The sequence below is a fragment of the Protopterus annectens genome, chromosome 6.part0, assembly GCF_019279795.1.
Source record: "Protopterus annectens isolate FY-2018-M chromosome 6.part0, PAN1.0, whole genome shotgun sequence".
NCBI classification, from domain to species: Eukaryota; Metazoa; Chordata; order Ceratodontiformes; family Protopteridae; genus Protopterus; species Protopterus annectens.
This window is the reverse complement of record NC_056737.1, coordinates 811,796,518-811,817,767: the sequence shown is the minus strand read 5'-3', so window position 1 is coordinate 811,817,767 and position 21,250 is coordinate 811,796,518. Positions and strand designations below refer to the sequence as shown.

Below are 21,250 nucleotides of genomic sequence, written 5' to 3'. Positions count from 1 at the left end.
GTTAAAGGGTCCAGCTAAAGACAAAGATAAAAGGACATAATATCTGAACATGGAAATGCTCAAAAGAAGACTATCAGTGGTAACCAGAGTGAGAAACTGAAACTCTACTAGTAGACTGGAAATACATGTAGCAACAGTCATTTTGCAAGGTCAGGTAATCCAAAAGGCTGAGAAATCCTGAGAGTTGAGTTTGGGTTTAGGGGAAAAAAAGTAAACTCTTCAAATACTTAAAGTAACACATGAGAAACGGGCAAGTTATTATGTTCCTTGAGAAGGTGTGGAGAAGTCTGAGATCAGGCAGAAATATTAAAATGAGTTCTTCGTTTGATACTGATGGAACACTCTGCTACCAAGAAAGACGACAATGCAAATATGAATAGATGCCAAAAAAGTAGCCCTAGTAGCCCTATGTTTATAGACAACCACTTAATCCTTAAAGAAACAGATACAGTATGCAAAAGATGCAGATATGCAATGTCACAAAGCAAAACTGTCATGTACAAGCACACTCCAGATTGTCAAAAATCACACCCACCACAAATAGTACACACTATACACACAGACCAACTTGTGCTGAGGCATATAAATACAATCTCTCCAAACCCCAAAGACATCCAAAACTTTCCAGCTGCAAAGTTTATCTTCTTCAAACCCATAAACACTCAACAAAAGCAGCACCAAACACTTCACGTGTATCCATTCAGTGAAGCCCCAAATACAAAGCCCATAAGGCAAGCAAACATACTACCCAGGTCTCTAGTCCCAGGGGTCACCATAGTATGACACTGAAGTCCCACTCACTAGGCTGGAGAAGAAGTTAATGGTCAGTTTCACATCTGCAGCAAGGATCCATCAAGTTACGCACACACTCAAGTAACTGTACCACAAGTACCATTATAATTCAATCATAGTCGATGTAGGTGTGAATGACCCAAGAAATACCTCCCTAAAGTATATGAAAAGAGACAGTATAGATTTCTCAGACTATGTGTGTCAAGTTGATATGTGCCTAGCACTGAGCAGCATTCTAACTTCACCAAGAATAATGCCACAATAAAAACAAAAGATGACTGACTTTAACAATTGGTTAGTGTCATTCTAAGAGAATACAATATTTGTCAGCATTTAAGGACATGGTTAAGAAACCACACTGCTTTTCCAATGATGGTCTGCATCTGTCCCCTCTAGGCCTCTGAATATTTGCGAAAACTTTATCCTCCCCCATACCAAATTGACAAACCTTCCAACACAACAAAGGCTACCCAAGGAAATCCTAATGTGTTATTCTTCAGTGCTAGGATCTTAAACAAGAAGCTCCACTCCCTTTAAACTCTGGTCACTCTGGAGAATGTATACATCTGTGCAGTTACCAAAACATAGTTTAAAGCCACAGAAAGTACTCCAGCAGTGCATGTTTTCAGTGCTTTCCACACATTTAGACCATCAACTACACAGACAGGGACTAAAGAAAGAGGATTCTCGATCTACATCAAAACAATCATGCCTCCAACATGGTTAAACAGGATGACGCACTTCCATGTACAAATTACTATAGACAGTCCCATACCATATCCTAGTAAGCAATAGATCACTCTCTATGTCCCATGAAACCGATAGCACATACTTAGACCTAATGGAGTCACTCACCATTTAACCAAACACCTTACCCACTGGGGACTTTAACTACCCTTCTATAGACTGGAAATCCTATATGGCCTCAAATTTGAAGGAATAGAGATTTATGGACTTTGTAAACACAAGCACCCTTGACCAGGTAGTGGATAAACCCACTAGAGGTTCTAATATATTGGATCTGGTGCTCACAAATATGGGAGAATGCTGCACCCCCACCTCACCCCTGTGTCACATCCTCCCTGTTAAGGTCTGATCACAAAGCTGTCTCCTTTGAAATAAAAATCAATACCCAGTAAACCTTGTGCAAAGCAAGCTAGCTTTTATTAAGTTTTTATTAAGCAATACTTTGTCAAAATTCAAGCTCCCACCAAACCCAACAACTCAGCAACCTATGCAGCATTGTTCACAGAAACTCTGTACAACCATATCAATGGCCGCATAGAGGTTGCTGTACCTAACCAAAGTAAGCCCAAAACTAATTCAAAAAACAAACCACCTTGGCAGAATCCTAAATTAAACTGGTTATACAACAAAAAAAGAAAAAGTCATGGTTAAAATCAGGAACTGTAACTCCCAAAAAGATAAGAACTTGGTCATCAAACTAAACTGACATCTAAGAGGGCTTATCAAGACAAAGCAAGCCAATTTTAAGGTCAAGATAGCTTCACAGGTGAAAGACAACTATAAAGCCTTCTTCAATTATGTCAGGAACCGCAAAGGCAAGCACACAACACCTTGCCAAACTAGTGGTTAATGTCACCACATTCAGTGACCCAAGCAATATAGCAAATCTAGAACCAAAAGTTTGTGCAAGTCACCAAGGATGGAAGAATAAAATCAAAAACTGTTTATTCAACGTACAAAAGACCCAAATGCTTTCACTTACTACTTCATCAGGTATAAAAAGAATTGTAGAATAAAAACCACTGTTTTAAAAGGAAAAAAAGTTCACATGACATTTTATAAAAAAAAACATTCAATGGCCAACCACTTAAAAACAAAGACTGTATTTTTTCAAAATAGGTTTTAAAGAATTTTGCACTAAGTAAATTAATCTACTTGTACTCAATGTTCCCTATTCTTAAATTAATATCACCACTTCTAATGTCAGGTATAATCATTTCTATCACCATAAATTTAAAATAATGTGTGGGAACTTTATTACAAATATGTTTGCAGAGTGCATTTGTCTCAATGTCTCTCCTAATTTCTGATATGTGATTGCCAATGCATTCCTTTAACTTTTAAAATGTCTTACTGATATAAAAAGAAGTGCAGCCTTGACATTGAACTATGTATATTACATGTTTCAACTCATAATCAGCATAGTCCTTTTTGTTAATTTTTTTTTTTTGGATACTGGATGTTTAAAAGAACTACAAAAATACATTTATGGCAAGGAAATGTACCTGTTATTGTGCTGTACCTTAAATTTCTTAAACCAATCTGTTCCTTACAACAGAGCATGTTCTTTAAATTCCGACCCCTTCTATATCCAAAGTGAGGTTTCACAAATATAAATGTATGTATATGTTCTGATATATTCAAAATATTAATTAATTATTCTGTTAACATTTTCTGTATGCCTATCACAGTTCATCATCATTACTATCATAAGCCCCCTGTAATCTACTTAACTTTCATCCAGTCTCAATGAATATAGGGGTGACCATGTATCACTTTCTTTTTCTGGGTTGTCATTCTATTGTCTTAAGTTATGAAAAGCACACCCTCAGACCTCAAAATCATTCATTAATTCTTCTAACCGATCCTGGAAAACTTCATTTTCAGTACTTAGGTGTGATACCCCTCAACATTAGACTTTTTACTATAGTGTTGAAAATATGACAAGGATCCATGCTGGTCCTATATAAATAGATATTCTTCCTAACTTCTTTATAGTACAAACAATGGTCTAGATTTCATTATTCATATCTCTGTAAAAGTGTGTGTCCAAAACGTTAAAGCCAGCTGTGAAAAGCAGGTGTTCCTTACAAAATCATGAATGTCATAAGTAATGTTATCCCACAATAGAAATGCATCATCCAAAAAATGCCCATAAAATAATGTTGAAGACAAATATATGTTTGATTCATTAAATAAAAATGTATTTGCAATACTGCCAAAACCAAATTAGCATAGGTGTCCCATGGCTAAAACGTTTTGTTGCAAAAAATAATCTTGAAACATAAAGACATTATAATTCATACATAGTACTAATTTCATGACCAGCTAAGTAGGCAGTGTGTTGTTAAAAACTCTCATGTACTTAACCTCAATGTCATTCAGTATTACTGTAAATAATGCTTCAATATCCAAGGTGACAAAAAATCATAACATTGCTTATGAATATATCATGAGTAAAACTGACAATGACTCATTAGTGCGCCCCATACTACATAGTTAACTTCTTGAATAATTATATTAACTTTCATTCTATCTGCCTAACAAAGAAAAATGTTATCTATCATAATTAATCTGCAGGTGAATCATGCAATGCATTGTAGAAGTGTAATGGTGGTGAGCCATGTTACAGTATATAATGAGGGAAGCAGACCTGAAAGATGTGGAGGTAATCCTCCCACTGTGCAGAAAATTAGCAGATATACATATATATATATATATATATATATATATATATATATATATATATATATACACCTACAGTTCTGCAAACTTTGAGAGCAGAAAGCATGCAATGGAGAGATACCAAAATGATAAGGAGAAAGAGGAGGCTAGAGTACAGGGACAGATGCAGACAGCTTGTCATGTTTGATTCAGAAAAGAAGAGAGCAAAGATTTCTGATTTGGGTAAATGATCCAGTGGGGTAATTTAAAGGTTCTATATTACAAGATCGAAGCTTTACTTAATCAAATAAGTAAAGCTCGAACTTGTAATATTGAAACCGTAAATTATCGAATGCCAGATTTAACCCAGGGAAACACTTACTTTGTCTGTTCTGTGGAGTATGCCTGCTTCTCCAATTTGGAGCGATCTCGGAGTTGGTATATTTAGGTAGGGGGGGTGTGGGTGCACAGCCTCCCACATTGGGTGGTGTGGCGAGTGAAGCCCCCCCCCCCCACTTGATTTTGGATGTAAAGTTGTTTTTTTTTTTATTCGGCCAAGGGAAGTGTTCCCCTTGGTTGAATCAGCCATTCGACAATTTTAGCTTTCGATATTACAAGATCGAGCTTTAGTTATTTGATTAACTAAAGCTTTGATGTTGTAAAACAGACACAATTTAAAGGAGTATGACTGAAGAGGAGAAAGAATGAGACATTGTGGCAAATTAAGACAGGAAGATTCAAGACAAAATTATAAGAATTTCAGGAAAGAGCACGGTGGGGCCTTTTAGATGTAGTGGCCAAGTATAGGTCAACACAAAGCGTTCATGGAAGTTTAGACTAGACAGAAGAAGAGGTAGGTCCGGAGTAACAAAAGAGTCACTTTATAGAGGCTAAGAGCAAGACTTGGGCAAAATTAGTAGAAGTAAGTCTTCTTCCTTAACATGTCTATTACCTGTTACCAAAGGTAACCAGCATTGTTACCATTCTACAAGTTATCTACCATATCGCAGATGAAACCAAATGTTGCAGTTCTAGATTTCATATACAGAAAATGACACAGATGTACTGAATGTTATCCAAAAAGATGCCAATAAAAAGCTGCAATTTCAGAAGAACAGAATACAGAAGAAAGTGCTACAGAAACTTATCCTATGCAAAAAGAATGCAAAGTGGAATGCATTAAAACAGCACAATCTTGAAAGTCTCACTGGAAATACATATGCATGCTTTTATGCATGTGTGTATGTGTATGTCTCTAAAATTTTAGACAGTCAAAAGTCAAGAAATTGCTTTTGAGAGATAGGTTGCAAAGTCACAAGACTTATTGCAAAATCATTAGTATAGATATTTGCTTTAATTTGGAAACATCTCAGCAAGAAATACTATATCTGGGTTTCATAAGTTACTTATAGTATAGGGACCAAACTGGTAGGTATTCAGTCTCTATCTGCTTTTAGGCCCTCCTGGACATGGGCAGTCATCACTAAATGCAGTATTGGGTATTAACTAGCATTTCATTGGTATTACATTGGGATGAAATGGCTAGGCTTAAAATGACCTCCAGGTCGATAGCTAGTAATCCCATATGATCCTATTATGTTCTCATATTGTTTTGATTATTTTGTGATGATTTTAGTAAACAGAAAAGAGAAGGTGGAATTGGGTAACAGAAAACAGAGAATATTCATTCTTTTTCTACCATCTACATGTTTCTATTCAGGATCACATGACAGACACAGAACTATTCTGTTAAGGAATGATGTTAGGACAGAGAAACACTCCTGGACTGGAAACTAGTCCATCGAAGAATGTATAAGCACATACATACACCTAGGGACAATTTCTAGAATCCTCATTCCACATCATAAAATGCTTTTGGGATATAGGAAGAAAATGGAGACCCCACCAAAAACCCAGAGACACACACAAAAAAATGCACAACAGGTTCAGAATCCACCTCAGCCAGGAACTAAACCAGAGAACCAACTGCTGTGATGCAGCCGTGCTAAGCCAGTAACTCGTCAAACAGAAAAATAAATAAATCTGGTAAGACAAGGAAGAATGAATATTAGCTGAGAATCATGGCTAATGGCAATGCTTCTTTCCCCTCACCCCTATGGATAGCCTATGGATAGTGAATGGGTCAAACTGCTCTCACCTCCCAATGAACGAACAGGCCAAATGAGCAGGTAGAGGCAGGTCAGTTGTCAAAAAAAGAAGAATGAAATGCTCTGAATCACACTCCGTGCAAAATGAAATGTTGTCATTTATTCTAAACAAAATACATAGAGATCACTACAGTGAGTGAAGCAGTTAACATTTTTTTATTCTTTTACAACCCACTTATTCACCAAGCCTGTAGACTTTTATCAAGAAAACATTATAATAGTCAGTTTACTATGATGTTTTTATGTTCAGTGTTTAAAAACAAAGAAAAGTTCATGCCTTACCATCAACAAAGCTCCCTGTTAGATTGATAACAACAAATACCTTTCCCTCTGGTTCCAAGTTCATCTAGAAAGAAAACAGAAAAGAAGAGACCTTAGACCCTCAGTATTACTTTTAGTTTCAGTCTATGCTCAACTACTATCTCAGGATATTAATGTAAACAAATATATAAATATCCACTTCTTTCACATATCTATCAGTAACTCACACCTTGCAAGGGAAATGTCTCCATAATTTGGTACCATGGCTGCTAAATTTTGCGTCAGATTCTGGAAGAATTATCTTAACAGATATTTGAAATACCAGTGCAAACATTCTAGATGATATTTAGTGGAAAATGCGTAAAACAGTAGAGTTTTTGAAATGCACAGTATTTGTATCACAGAAGTTCTGAGCATCAAATTATTAAAAAGGTCAAAGGTCACAAAAATAGGGTGGACATCCTAAAATCATTTTGTATAAGCACATCAAGTCAGATAATCCTTACAAGCAGTAAAGAGAAAGAAATTTAGATAAATGCTGCAGGGAGCTATGTTTAACAGATGTTATGTCACCTTCTTTAGGAAGAGGATATGCTCCACAAGTACATATTTCTCTTGCAAATGATAGGCTTTTATACTTAGAAACAGGAGAACTGCATATATCTGGACTGTCACTTAATACCAAGAACTTTTAAAATGTATCTGTATACCCAACATGGGCTTACTTATTAAGGAACTAGAAGTACCATTTAATGAATCTGGTTAGTCAAGTGAAACAACAAGAGATAGGTAAACAGTAACAGACCTGCAATCAGACTTCGGTTTGACAGACTATGGGACAATGTGTTGTGATGATACTGTTTGATTCCTCAATACTATCAATTGTATGATTGCTGTTTGGCTTTCTTGCTCAAACTGCTGACAGTAATGATAAAACTTTCATCTTGAGATAGTCTTACATTCACAACTGATGAAATGCACACAAAAATTGTCACCATCCCACCATCCACAAATGTCATCTTGTTCTTCACATCTTGCACTTGAGTGAAATGTAAATTTATAACAGAACCAACATTATTGAAACATGTAAGTTATTAGTTATACAGATAAAAGAAAGAAAGTGGATAATAAGAAAACTGAAAAAGCAAGGTGTTTTTAAATATATTGAAAACTATGTATTATGGAGAAGAAAGTAAATTTAGAAAGGATGTGATATGCAAGTATGTTCTTAAAGTCTCCATCATCTAAAGCTACTCTAATGACCTGTTTTATTAAATCACTGAAGTAGTATGGATTAGATGTTGTCTGACAAAGGCATATTGTGTCGTACAGATATTCACAATTAAACTGTCTTGTTCTCCAGGCAGCAGTTTACACAAGCCATATCCCACCATTTTCTCAATAAATGCATGCAATATTTTCAAGTTCCTATATGCTATTGGGGGTAACCCTTTCTTGTCATTGACATTTGTTTCATTCTTTTTTACTTCTCATTACGTTAACGATCAGCTCTCCCACAAGCCATCGGTCCATTTGACAGTAACCCAGGCTGCTCTCAAGGCTCTTTGCTTCATTTTCATAGCCTTAATCCTCCCTCTGCAGCTGATGTACACAGCTGCAGATGTGAGGACCTGCTATGCCTTCCTCTATTAGTGTGCATGTTCCTGCACAGGCTCCATTGTGACTGTCACACAAATGTGGCCAGGCAGAGTTAGGCATACATTTCTAATTTAAACACTGTGCACCACTCTCTCTAGTAATAGTTGGCACTGCAGTGGGTTAGATTGCCTTCTTGCCCTCAGGATGGGCAACCCGACATCAACCACTCACTCCCACTCTCCTTATTGGCTTCTCCAGTGCTTGGTTCATTAGTCATCTGGGTTGAAGTCGGGACTTTACTGCCATGCACCATGGAGCAGACTCCAGCTTAATCTGATTAATTTAACTTTACCTGTGGAGACAATCCCAGAACGGCATAAAACATTATGTAATATATTATTGGAATGACTTCAACAACAAATTTTATTACTTGCTTTTCAGTCTACATATAGATAAAGTCTTTAACAGAATGTACTAGGAATTTTTTTCAAACATACCCAATTTCATTTAGTGCCAGTATCTTAGCAGTTCACATGTAAAGTCAACTAACTATATGTTCAAGTTTCTGATAGCCTTAGATGGACACATGGAACAAGGATGTCATGCTTTGATAGAAATTTTTGTGCAACTCTTCAGGTCTAGTACGTCAAGGAGTGGGTATGCACTCTACCCCACCATGAACAATGTTGCCCAAATTGCAATAGACTTACTATTCTTATCAGTACTGATGACAACGCTCCCTGCACTGTGAGATGTTTTCTTTAACTACAGCTTACTATCAGGCTGCACCGCTATCTAGGTCGGTAGCACTTCCACTGAATTATACCCTTCATACCACATACTTTCTGTAATATCAATGGGATTTTATGTGGCTTCATTACCTAGATAATCTGGTTTCCCCAAGAGTAAAATTATGTGAGTGAATGTAACCATAGTATCATAACCCGATACCTACAAACTTATAGGAGAATAATCCTGTACTTTTCTACAGTTTGAACATGAGAATATTCTAACACCTATGCTACTGTACATGCACTATAACTTCCTGAACCCCAAATACACGATCCATTGTTTTTATGAAATGGAAAAAAATACTCCTAAGTTTCTATGACATTCTCTATCAGCCTGCCTCATCCTCTTACAAAAATATGAGTGCAGAACTTTGAAAATATATGCCCACAAGTTTGCTTCACCACACTTAGCACTCTCTGTTACAAAATAAACCACAACAAGTCACAAAAGTGTAAATAAATTAAAATGATGTAACAAAGACACTACTAGTAGTAAACAGTAGGGAAGTGTATGATAAGAACACCATGGCATTGATAGGCCTAGGAGATACAGTGGTGCGAGGGGGATTATAGAAGGTGGGTGCACAGTCCTCAGGCAGAAAACAGTTACTGGATGTAATCAGGTACAGCTGCTGTAGTATGTATATTAAAATTACAACTATTAATGGAATCAGATTTGCTCGAGTCTTAATTGTAAAGAGAATACTAGGAGGAGTCCCAGTGACTTTGTGCAAAAGGAAGAGTCAAAACCAAGCAGGTGGTGCAATAGTGTTCAAAACAAAACTAGGAAACCAAAAATGAGCACTAAAAGTTGCGAGTCCTCAGAAACAGTTTATTGAAATAAAAGTTTAGAGCTTTCGTCAATACAACTGACTTCTTCAGAACAAGAAAACATCATTCAAAATGGTCTTAAATAATGAGCACTATACAATAATTGGTTTTCTTTCCACCAATGGTATAACTCAATATTCCTGTTCATGAATATTAAATACAACTCATGAATATTAAATGCATGATGTTGAAAAGCACCCCAGAGACTTATTCTTACAGCGCAATGTTTAAAAAAGATATATATAAAAACTCGACCTGAGCTCCAGAAAAAATTACTACAGCGTTGTGTCAAAATTCAACAAAGCTTTCATAAATATAAAAATATTAAAATGCAATGTTATGATATATTATATATATATAAAAAAAATTATATAACTAATAGTTATAAAACTGTTAAACTTGTCCTGCCTTCTCTTTGAGAATAGGCAGAATGGTCAAATGCTCATTTAAACCTGGGGGGAAATTGGCAGCTAACCTTAGTTGCCATAATAAGGAAGAGTCGGTCTCATAGTACAAAAGAGAAGCTTCCCTCCCCCCTAAAAAACTGCAACCTGTCTGAATTGCATGTGTCCAACTTATACAGGAAAAACACAAGAGTGCGACATGTTGCAGCTGGCTGCTAGTAACATTTATTTATTTATTGCATTTGCTGACTGGAAAAATCAACTAAGAGTGAAACCCCCTTTTCACCAGAGACCTGCAAAGAAAAAATACATAGTAAACATTGTTGCTGTGTACCTACAAGGGATACAGACACCTGATGGCTTAAGGAACTGTTTCATAATTTTGACAAGGTTAACTGCTCACTTGATACAGCTATATGTGTGTTTACTGTGTGAAAAATGGAAATATTAATAAATGGTTTTGGAGTGCGGCAGCTGTTTCTCCTATTTATGTTTTACTCATTCTGTTTGTTATCAGCAAAGCTTTATTTACCTGAAGAATCTATGGTCTCTGTATATTATGTGTATGGAAACAAGAAATATCAAAATGGTGACGAATTAACGCAAATTTTCAAGTCCAGCTACTGACAACCATCTAGAAAATGCAGACATGTTGTTACTACAGTAGGATGTGGACAGCATTAAAGAATGTGGACACCAAATGCTCCTCAGTGAGTGAAAAAATATTCATCCCATTTTTTTTGCCATATAGGTTTGGCAGGATTGTACTACCTGCAGGGGTGCATTTTCCTAAACCAATCTCTAAGTGAAAAGGGACATTTCAATTAAAAGACTTTGAACTAACAAAACGTGGTATTTTAACTATGTATACTGCAGTTTTATAACAATTTTCATGCAGAGTGCAGGTACTATGTCCAGTTTCAAAATCAAGGAAGTAATTTAAGTATTAGAAGACGCTGCCACAAGCACTGATGAAGAAAATAATGTAGATGACACTCAGCTATCGATAAACAGCTGCTAACACTTGCTGAAGCTAATTCTGCCTCACAGGAAATGTACACCGCCACTGACCAGCATATACTCAATCTGCAACAACAACTAGCCAAAGTGATGAGCCACAGAGCCAATCTAGTGGGTTACAATTTCAATGACTACTAACCCTTTGAAAAATCTTTGTTTTGGATAATGGTGTAGAGGCCTACTTGACAGTGTTTGAGATGCATGCAGAGACAGAGAACTGTCTCTTGACTGAATTGGCAAGAATGCTGTCCTCACATCTGACAGGTAAATCCGTGAAGGTCATTATGAGTTTGTAAGATTCATGAGTCCAAAAACTACAGAAAAACATTTTAGCCTGGACTGGTGTTTCACCTGTTAAACAGACGTGTGGATTCCATACCTGGAATAATAATATGAACAGATGAGTAAGGCTACAAATGGCAAGCAAAATGCATATTCTTAAATTGTGGTTAGGACCTGATGTCGATAATGTCAACACATTTTTAGATATCTTGGTTGTAGATATATTTAAATGGGTACTCAGAATGACCCTACATCTTCTGAACAGATGGTCAATTTCAGTTGAGAGACTGCTGATAATTAAAGCTTGAAGACTGAATTGCACACACAAAAAATAAGTCTACAGTTACATATGTATCTGGGTCTGCAAACAATCAAACTACCTTACCAGTTATTTGTTTTAAATGTGCGAGAAAGGGACATGTTAAATATTGTCCAGTCAATGATAGTTGTATTATACCTACAAAGCATATTATTACTAGTAAACCTGCTGTTAGACAAACCACACTTGAAGGTGTGCCGCAGAATGTGTCCATGCTGAACGGTTATGTAACAAAATTATTTGTTTTCTACAGTGCTATTAAGAAGCTTACTGAATGTAATATAACTGTAAAGGGAAAAGAATCACATTCAAGAAGCATTATCACACTTTTTTGAATTCAATATGTGTGCAAGCACAAAACAAGAAGTATCCAGAAAACTGAAGTTATGTGCATACATATGGACAAGAGAAGGGATCTTACAATTAAAGTAGAGATGCAAATTCTTCAGGGTAAAGTTTTCCATCCACCTGCTTTTCTGCCTAACTTAACTCATGGTGTGAAATTAATCCAGTCTTTTCACGCTTTAAGGAGCTCTGGGGATTAAGGGGAGAGCAGTTCAGTCGGAAGCAAGACAGTCTGACTGCAGATCATTTAATCCCGGACAGTTTGACCCCAATGCAATTGGACACACTTTCATATTAAAATTCACATTCATTGTCTATGAGAATATTTTTGCCTTCTGTGGAAGGTTTGGCGCCGGGCTGGCAACTCAACACTGTAAACCCCACTGCCAATCATGAGCGGACAGATGATCCGCTGTGGCGACCCCTAACCGGGAAAAGCCGAAAGAAGAAGAAGTCTATGAGAATATTTATTGGAAAGTTTGACCCCAGATGTTTTGACCGCAGACTATTTGACCCCAATTAAATTTTATAAAAGCATTTTAATACTTAATATTTTAATTAGGAATTTTAGATAGGAATTTAATATATTAATTAACATTTACATATTAAAATGTTAAATTATTTAACTTATTATTTAATATCTAAACATAATTAAATTAACAACAGATTTTAACATGTTAACACTGAAATCAATCATGAACTTTACATAGGAACTTAATTTTAATACATAGAGGATTTACTCAGTGTATCTCAAGTTGTATTCATTTTTATGCATTTAATTGTTATTAAAGCTGGTTTTATTCTCCAGACAGTGTTCCAGTTTTTGACTTTGCTAATGTGAGTTCTCTATGACTGTACCAGGTTACAGACCAGTAATGCAAATAATATTTTGTTCTGTTTAATGACGGGTTATTTTCTGCTCAATTGTTTATGACTGTCATATGTTTTCACTATTCTTGCTGAGTGTTATAAACTATTATAAAGTCTTGTTAACTAGGGCATGACAGTAGTGTCAAACTATATTCAAAGAGTTACATATCTAAATATGGAATGTGTTAATGAAGGGCTCAAAACATCCTGTACCCGTAGAGTTACATATATACAGCTCTGGTAAAGGCAACACTGTTAAGTCAGAATCCAGAAAAGACACTAAACTTTGAGTCTAGATGGAAGATGTAGACAAAGTTGACATTTAATCTTGCCAAAACAGTAGGCCACAAAAGAAGTCAGTATAGATGGTGCTAGGAAATGGCCTATAATTATGGAAAACCTTCCAGTAGTCAGAATGATGAAAGAAGTAAGTAATTCTTTCATATGCAAAGGAGCCTGCAGTAGAGACTCAAGATGGAATGGATGAATACAGTACTGAGCAAAAAGACAGAGAAAGTATGTGTTTGGGGGGGGGAGCTGAAGAGAACCAGAAGCTTTTCTCTGTTACAACTTGCAGACAGAGAAACAGACATAAAAGCATGACTCTATTGGTAGAACAAGAAGGAGCAAACCTAAACAGGACAAAGGTTAATTGGCAATATGCTAGACAAAAGAAATTTTTTTTTTGAATTGAGTTACACTTTACCCAGGATGAGTCTGATGAAGAAGAAAAAGCTATGCTTTGTATGGGTTATGGGCTGCACCCTCCACTTCATTTCGGGTTACTGATGAAAGTAATACTGACCAGATCAATCTCCAGGAGGTTCTTTCAAATTTAAGAAAACCCAGTATGATGATGGGACATTAAACATGTCCAGAGAGAAAGTACTGAAACAGGAAGGGGAGATAAATTAACAGAATGGCCCTACTTTATGGTAAAAATAATTTGCTCTGCATAGAAAATAACCTGATGTCGAAGTGCCTATTGGTACCAAAGGCCTTTACAGCTCTTGTGATAAAGCTACTATATGGTCATGACTTGAGTATTCATTGAACAATGATAAAGATTAAGGACAGAGTTCTTGCTAGATGTTTACTGGCCTGATATTATAAAGGAAAAAAAAAATTCTCTGCAACTCATTCAAAGGACTTAGACGACAGCACCTAATCCAGTGTTTAGAAACCCTCCAATACCTTTGTCTAGAATAGAAGTATACCATTTGAGTGAATAGCCATGAACATAGTAGGACACTTGTGAAGCTGGACAGTGGTCACCTCCACATAACGGTATTTTCTGTCCATAAATGAACTGCTTCTGGAAACTGTGATGCATAGTCAGTGATCACCAAGTGTATAGCAAGAGATTGATTCCGCTGGTTTCAGCTGTAGAAATTCTATGAGAAATCCCTACTGACCAAGACACTCCAGACATGGTTAGAGTAATACATGAAATACACAGACTCTATATGGTGAAGCAGTTAAGAGCATCAGTATATCAACCCCAAACAAATGAGCTAGATGAATGTTTAAACTAAACATTGAGGTCTACACTTCCAAAACCAATAGAAAAAAAATAGAACAAATTGGAACCACTTGCTTTATTACTTTAGCAGTTGCTGCAACAGAGTATCTCAAGCCTCGGATGGATTCAGTGCAGTGGAACCTTAACATGACAGAAGCCACTGAAGCTTGCAGCAGAAATTTGGGAAGAGGAAAATACTAATTTCAAGAAAGTAATAGGACATGTCATGGAATTGCAGGACTGGTTGAGAACTGTAATGACTATAGTCAGGGACACAAGTAGAGAAGATATATTAGACATGCTTACCTTAGAGAGTTCAAAGTGGGGATTGAACTTTTATTAGTACCCGCTAAGAAAACAAATTTCTTGCCAAATGATAAGCTTATTTGGAATGAGAGAAAGTAGCGGAACTGAATAACAAAGTGACGCAGACGGGTAAAAGGAAGCCAGAATAATTGTATCATATAATCTTTAAAAGCCTTGGAGAGGAGCTGGAATGCCTGTACTGAGTTTGCTGTCTGAAGAGGTAATGTCCTCCTAGAATGTCTTGAAGTTAAAACAGTGTCATACATTGTACTGACCCAGACTACTTAGGAATAGGACCTATTTTCATAATTATCTTACATAACTAACTTAATCCAGCACTACACTGAGACCAATCTGGGTGAAAAGGTTAATTTCTAAACATATTTGGTACCTCAATCCTAAGGCCAAGCAAAGGAGGAAATACAGAGTGAGTGAAACGGACTCGCTACACTGGTTCCCAAAGCTGAAAGGACTAAAAGATTTTACAATGATTTTGGAAAACTGAATAGTATTTCCAACTTGTATTCCTACCTCTTGCCCAGAGTAAAGGAACTGCTTGAAAAAACTTGGGAAAAGCTGTATTTCTGTCCACTGTGAACTTAACCAAGAGTTAGGTCAAGTCCCATTAACTCTAAAGACCAAGCAGAAAGCAGCATTCTCTGCAATGGTTGGACTTTTCCACTACAAGGCCATACTATTTGTCTTCAATGGGTCATAGCAACACATCAAAGGCATATGGGCTGGATTCTGAGGCCTCAAATTAGGCATGCAGCATTTTACTTTGATAACATAATTGTTTTCTCTGAGAACTCAGAAATCATCTCTCCAAGGCCGCAACTGTTCCAAAGTTAACAGCCAGCCCCAGTAAATGTTAAGTGGGGACAGCTGAAGACTGTTATTTAGGCTACATGATAGGAAGATAGATAATGAATCCACAGGCAGAGCAGGTGGAAGATGTATGAAACTGGCCCATATCCACTACCAAAACAACAGGTCAAGATCTTTTTAGTGTTGGCTAATTACTGCCACAAGTGTGGTCTATCTATCTAATGATGAAGTCATTGTTTGTTAGTTACATTAGACCCAAACTTGAGTATGGAATAACAATATGGAAACCCTATAAGAAAACTATCATGAGTAAACTGGAAAGAGTACAGCGGAAATATACCAAGGGCATTCATGGATGTGAAAATTTAAGTTATTATGAAAGACTAAAATATCTGAACTTGTACAGTGGACCTTATAGACATCTAAGAGGAGATCTTATTCAGGTATATATGGCATTTAGAGACAACTACCTCTGGGAATGTTTGGGATTATCAAAAAGTACAACAGAATCATCAGACAACCTATGTAGAAGATTCTATAGCAATGAGAAGTGTACTAATTGGTTCTTTGACAGAATAGCTGATGCATGGAACAGACTACCAAATTACATTATAGAATATACTAGTTTAGATATTTTTAAGAACAGTCTGGACACTTATTACGGGAACAAGTGTTTTGGTATACTGGCAAGCTAGAAAGGCATTAATGCCCGTGCTTGAAATATTTGTATGTATGTATGTATGTATCTCTGCTATGATAGCATGACTCTGGACTACCCTGACTCAGGATAAATCCCCTTAACAAAACCACTGGACAGAGATGGCAGGCAAGACATTCTGGAAGTTGAAACACCACTGTGTGCTGAGACAGTCCTACTTGCCCAGGCTTTTCTAAACAGTTTATTGCACTCATTGATGCCTCTGAGATGAGCATTTCAACAGTACTGACAAAAGCACAGGGGTAATGAACACCCAATATGTTACATAAGCAGAAAAACTAAATATGATGGAATAAAGATATTTAGACACTAGATGCTAAGTCATTAAATGAACTCTCTCCGCTCAACTATTATTGTGCAGAGAGCTCTTGTTAGTTACTATAGCCAAAGAAATAGTAATTCCAGTCTAGTAATGTGGTCATTATCTCTGCAGCCCTTTCAGTTTAAAATTCTGCACTGGCTAGGTCTCCAATAAATAAATGTAGGTGGCCTACACCCCAGTGTGAGGTAATGAGAGCTGATGGTTCTATACTGTGGGGGTGGGGTCATATTCTATAGTGATTGCTAAGCTGAAGTTGAACACTAGGGTAAACACAGGAGATAAATGCATGCCATTGCTGGGCCTAGGATATATGTGCTGACAAGGTAGACACACAGTCTTGAAGCAGAAACATGTACTGAAGCTATTATGAGACAAGTGTTGAAGTCTGTATATTAAGCTGACTCATCACTTATGGGCTTAGATTCTTTTCCCTCTTATTCTAGACGGAGTTCTAGGAGAAGTCTCATGGACTGTGTAGAAGAAGACATTTTGTGTGTGTGTGTGTGTGTGTGTGTGTGTGTGTGTGTGTGTGTGTGTGTGTGTGTGTGTGTGTGTGTGTGTGTGTGTGTGTAGGAAAATACTGTTTTCCCATGGAAGGAGCAACAGCTTGTCTATACTGGATTTATCCCACTTACATAAAAACACCAAAGGAATGCTACAACTTTTGTCAAGCCTTTTATAACATGTCGGTGTGTACACAGTCAAGAGATACAGGCACCTGATGGATCGAGGAACAGTTTCTTAATTTTGCTATGGTAACATGCCGTTTTGTCACAGTTATACTTGTTTCTTTTCTCAGAAATCTCACTGAGAATAGAAACTGTAAATATTACTGCTTGGTTTTAGAGTGATACATATCATTTTCCAATTTGGATTCTTTGTATTTATTAATCAAGCGTTATTTATTACTGAAATATCTGGTCTCTGTGTATTATGTGCACAAAAACAGCAAGGAATATTACACTTATTTTGCCTGTGCTGATGACATAGAAGGCTAAAGGATAAAGCCCTGACTATATCCCAGGTGACCGGAGTTTGATTATGTGCTTGGACGGTTATGTGCTTGGACGGGAGGATGGATGTATCGTGATCACAACTAATTCTTGGTGGTGGCTGGGATTACACGGAGGGGGGGTTGTTCATATGGGACAAGACCCTAACTGAATCACACACACACAGGTCTGAACAATATGCTTCTAGTCAGACAGCATTCTGAGGACTAGGCTAACGCTTCTCAGCAGGAATATGACATGCACCAAGAAGTCTCAGACTCTTCACTACCCCAAAAATGGGTCAAAGCTTGTCCGTGGGTGGCTAGGTTGGGTTTGGTAGACACTATGGATAAGATGATGCTCTGGAAGCAGCTGACTGTCGGTAATAGAGAGCCAAAAGGTTTGTGGGGTGTACCTATTTAAGACATTTTTCAATTTTCACCTATTAAACAGAGTTGTTTCATTTCAGTGCTTACTTCTCAGAAAGTTTACTTTTTTTCCTTTCACCCAACCCCCAACTCTACAAACAGACAGCTGGAAATCTAGGGGTCTAAAACTTACTCCTACTGTTTCAATGGAAATATATCTCACCCAATTAAAAAATACATATATATATATATATATATATATATATATATATATATATATATATATATATATAATTTATTTATTTATTTGCAATTTGATTACTGGGGAAGTCCACTGGGCTGAACTGACCTATTTTCAGTGGAGGCCCGGGGAGAAAAGCTCCAAGATGCATTATACAATTTAGATACAACTAATAGTTAATATTAAAGATATTATGTAGAATAGTTACTCATAAATGCATTCAATATCATGCATAGTTAACAAATTCATTAAGATTGAAGGTAAGGATCATACAGTTTCATTTGAGGAAAACAGATACGGCTTAGGTATAGAAACAGCTTACATACAAACCTTTTAAGAAAATGTAAATACGCTTTACATACACACATCAACAGTAGGATGCTATTTACAATATTTACAAGGTTGGGCTGTGTGAAGGTAGCTGTAGGAGTTGTTGAGATCTTAGAGAGAAGCTATAAAAATTGTTGAGAGCTTAGATAGGCACATATGAAGATAAATATGAGAGCTGTAGAGCTTGGGAACCAGAGCGAGAACTCTCTTGGATTAGGTTGGGTGAAGGCAGGTACATTTCCATTTAGTGGACAGGTGTTTGAATAGTTGGGTTTTGAAGTTTTCTGAGTTTGGTATGGTTTTTAGTGTAGAGGGAAGGGAATTCCATTTTTTGCCTAGTGAGAGAGAAGTTGGCCAGCAGGAAGTTTAGGTTTATGGATAGTAATTAAGTTCTGATTTTCAGATCTGAGAGCTCTGTTGGGTGTATAAGGGGGAAGGATGTTAGTTTGAGCAGGACATTTTGTTAGGTAAACTATGAGTCTATGTGCAGTAGTGAGGTGGAGATAGTCTAGGTAGTTTGGGAGTTCAAGCCAATTCAGGGATTGTAGGGTTAGGCAGTGATGGGTGGTATTTTTAGATTTAGAGGCAAATTTAGAGATTTTGTTGTAGCAGTTTTCTAGTTTAGAGGTGATAGAGGAAGACAGGTTGGTTAGGAGAGGGGCTCCGTATAATAAGGAAGGAAGAAGATAAGTCGAGGCCAGAGTTTGCCTGATACAGTTGGAGAGAAAGTGATTATTTCTATACAGCATACCTAGCTTTTGGTGGGTTTTCTTAATATTTTGTTGAATATGATTATCAAACTTGAGGTGTTAATCTACAGTAATGCCAAGGAGTTTGGCAGAGGGGACTACTTCTACAGGTGAGTTGGTTTGACTATTGACTTTGAAGTTGTTTTTATCGTAGGAGAGGGTCTTTGCGGGAGGGAATATTAGAATCTTTGATTTATTTGCATTGAGAGGTGGTTTTGGCGCATCCAGTTTTCAGTTGTTGAGAAGGCAGTTTGGGTTTTAGTCAGCAATTCAGAGAGGTTTGAGGCAGAGCAGACTAAGGTTGAATCGTCTGCGTATTGAATGATTTTAGCATCAGGCATAGCAGTGTGAAAGTTATTGATGAAGATGTTAAAAAGCACTGGCCCAAGGATGGATCCCTGTGGTAAGCCAGTTGGGGTAGGTAGCAAGGGACTTCCTGTGATCTGTCTGATAGCTGGAGAACCAGGATAAAGCATTATGTGAGAGATCAAGGTTTGAGAGATGACAAAGAAGGTCCTTGTGGAAACAGTATCAAAGGCTTTAGACAGATCGAGTAAAACAGTAGAAACTAAGTGTCCTGAATCTTGGGCTTGATTGACAGTTTCCAGGAAAGAGAGTAGAGCGGTCATTGTGCTATGACCTGGACGGAAGCCATGCTGGGTAGGAGTGAGAAGATATTTTTGGGTCAGGAAAGGCATAAGTTGGAGGTGGATGCATTTTTCTAGGATTTTGGAGATTGGTGAGAGCAAAGCAATGGGGCAAAAGTTTGAGATGCTGATATTTTTGCCTCCTTTATGAAGAGGAAGAATATAAGCTGAGCACCAGAGTTTGGGGACGTATGATTAATTTATGGAACGGTTGATATTGATGCTTATTGGGAGAGCAATGCCATCAGCAGCACATTTTAGGAAGGAAGAGGGAATATTGTCGGAAGCGTTAGAGCAAGGTTTAAGTTTGGACATAAATATATATATAAACCACATATTACAACACTGTTTTCTCTTCTACAATAATTTGCCTTATATTAATCTTATTAATGTCCTCTCCAGTATACAAGAAAATGTCCTTTCATTTTCCAACTGCATACTATCTTCTGTAAAATCCTGCTAAACCTCAATAATCTTAGCATCTTCGCCAACATTAACTATACAAATGCTACAGGATCCCCCTTCAGAAAAATATCAGATGCTCATTTCTCCCTACACCAGCACTTCACAATGCTACGGAATGCTTGCATGGAATTTTTCCTCATCTCCCCATTAATGATGTGTCGCGATATTCATGAACGTAATGCATAGATTCAAATTAAAGTAGTAAAGACCATAAGCTTTTTATTTACTTACACTGCGGTGACTAGCTTGCCCATTTGGACAGAGTCCACTGTCAATACACCCCAGAAAGAGAAGCTTTAATATAAAGCTATATAAAAATAACAGAAAATGGTTAGAGTACATTACTGATGAAGGAAAAAAAGACACATAACAGATTTACAGCAAAGTATAGTACTTCAAGCAACTAAGTCTAAATGTAATGTTACTACTACTGTGTGCATTTCATCAGCAATGCAGACCAATGCGAAAGGTCTATTCCTATGACACCAGGGAAACAGAATGGTGAAAGGACGTTTGTACGGTACCAAATAAATGCTGACAACTTACCACATGCAGGCTCGGATTCCAGGACAGTTACTCCGTCTCTTTTCCTTCTTCGTTTCCTTCTTGTTGAACTAAAATGTCGTCCTGTGTGGTATACTAGCTGCTAATAATGTGTCTTTTTTCATA

General features: G+C 37.0%; 1 protein-coding gene across 1 annotated transcript in view; it reads right to left on the bottom strand.

The window, feature by feature from the left end:
• Window positions 1-21,250, bottom strand: part of PRKCH (protein kinase C eta) — a 1,606,604-nt gene that overhangs the window by 896,453 nt on the left and 688,901 nt on the right. Inside the window, exon 2 of the mRNA XM_044074487.1 lies at window positions 6,654-6,717. Within this exon, the coding sequence (XP_043930422.1) occupies window positions 6,654-6,717 (64 nt within the window). The remainder of the gene's footprint in view (window positions 1-6,653; window positions 6,718-21,250) is intronic.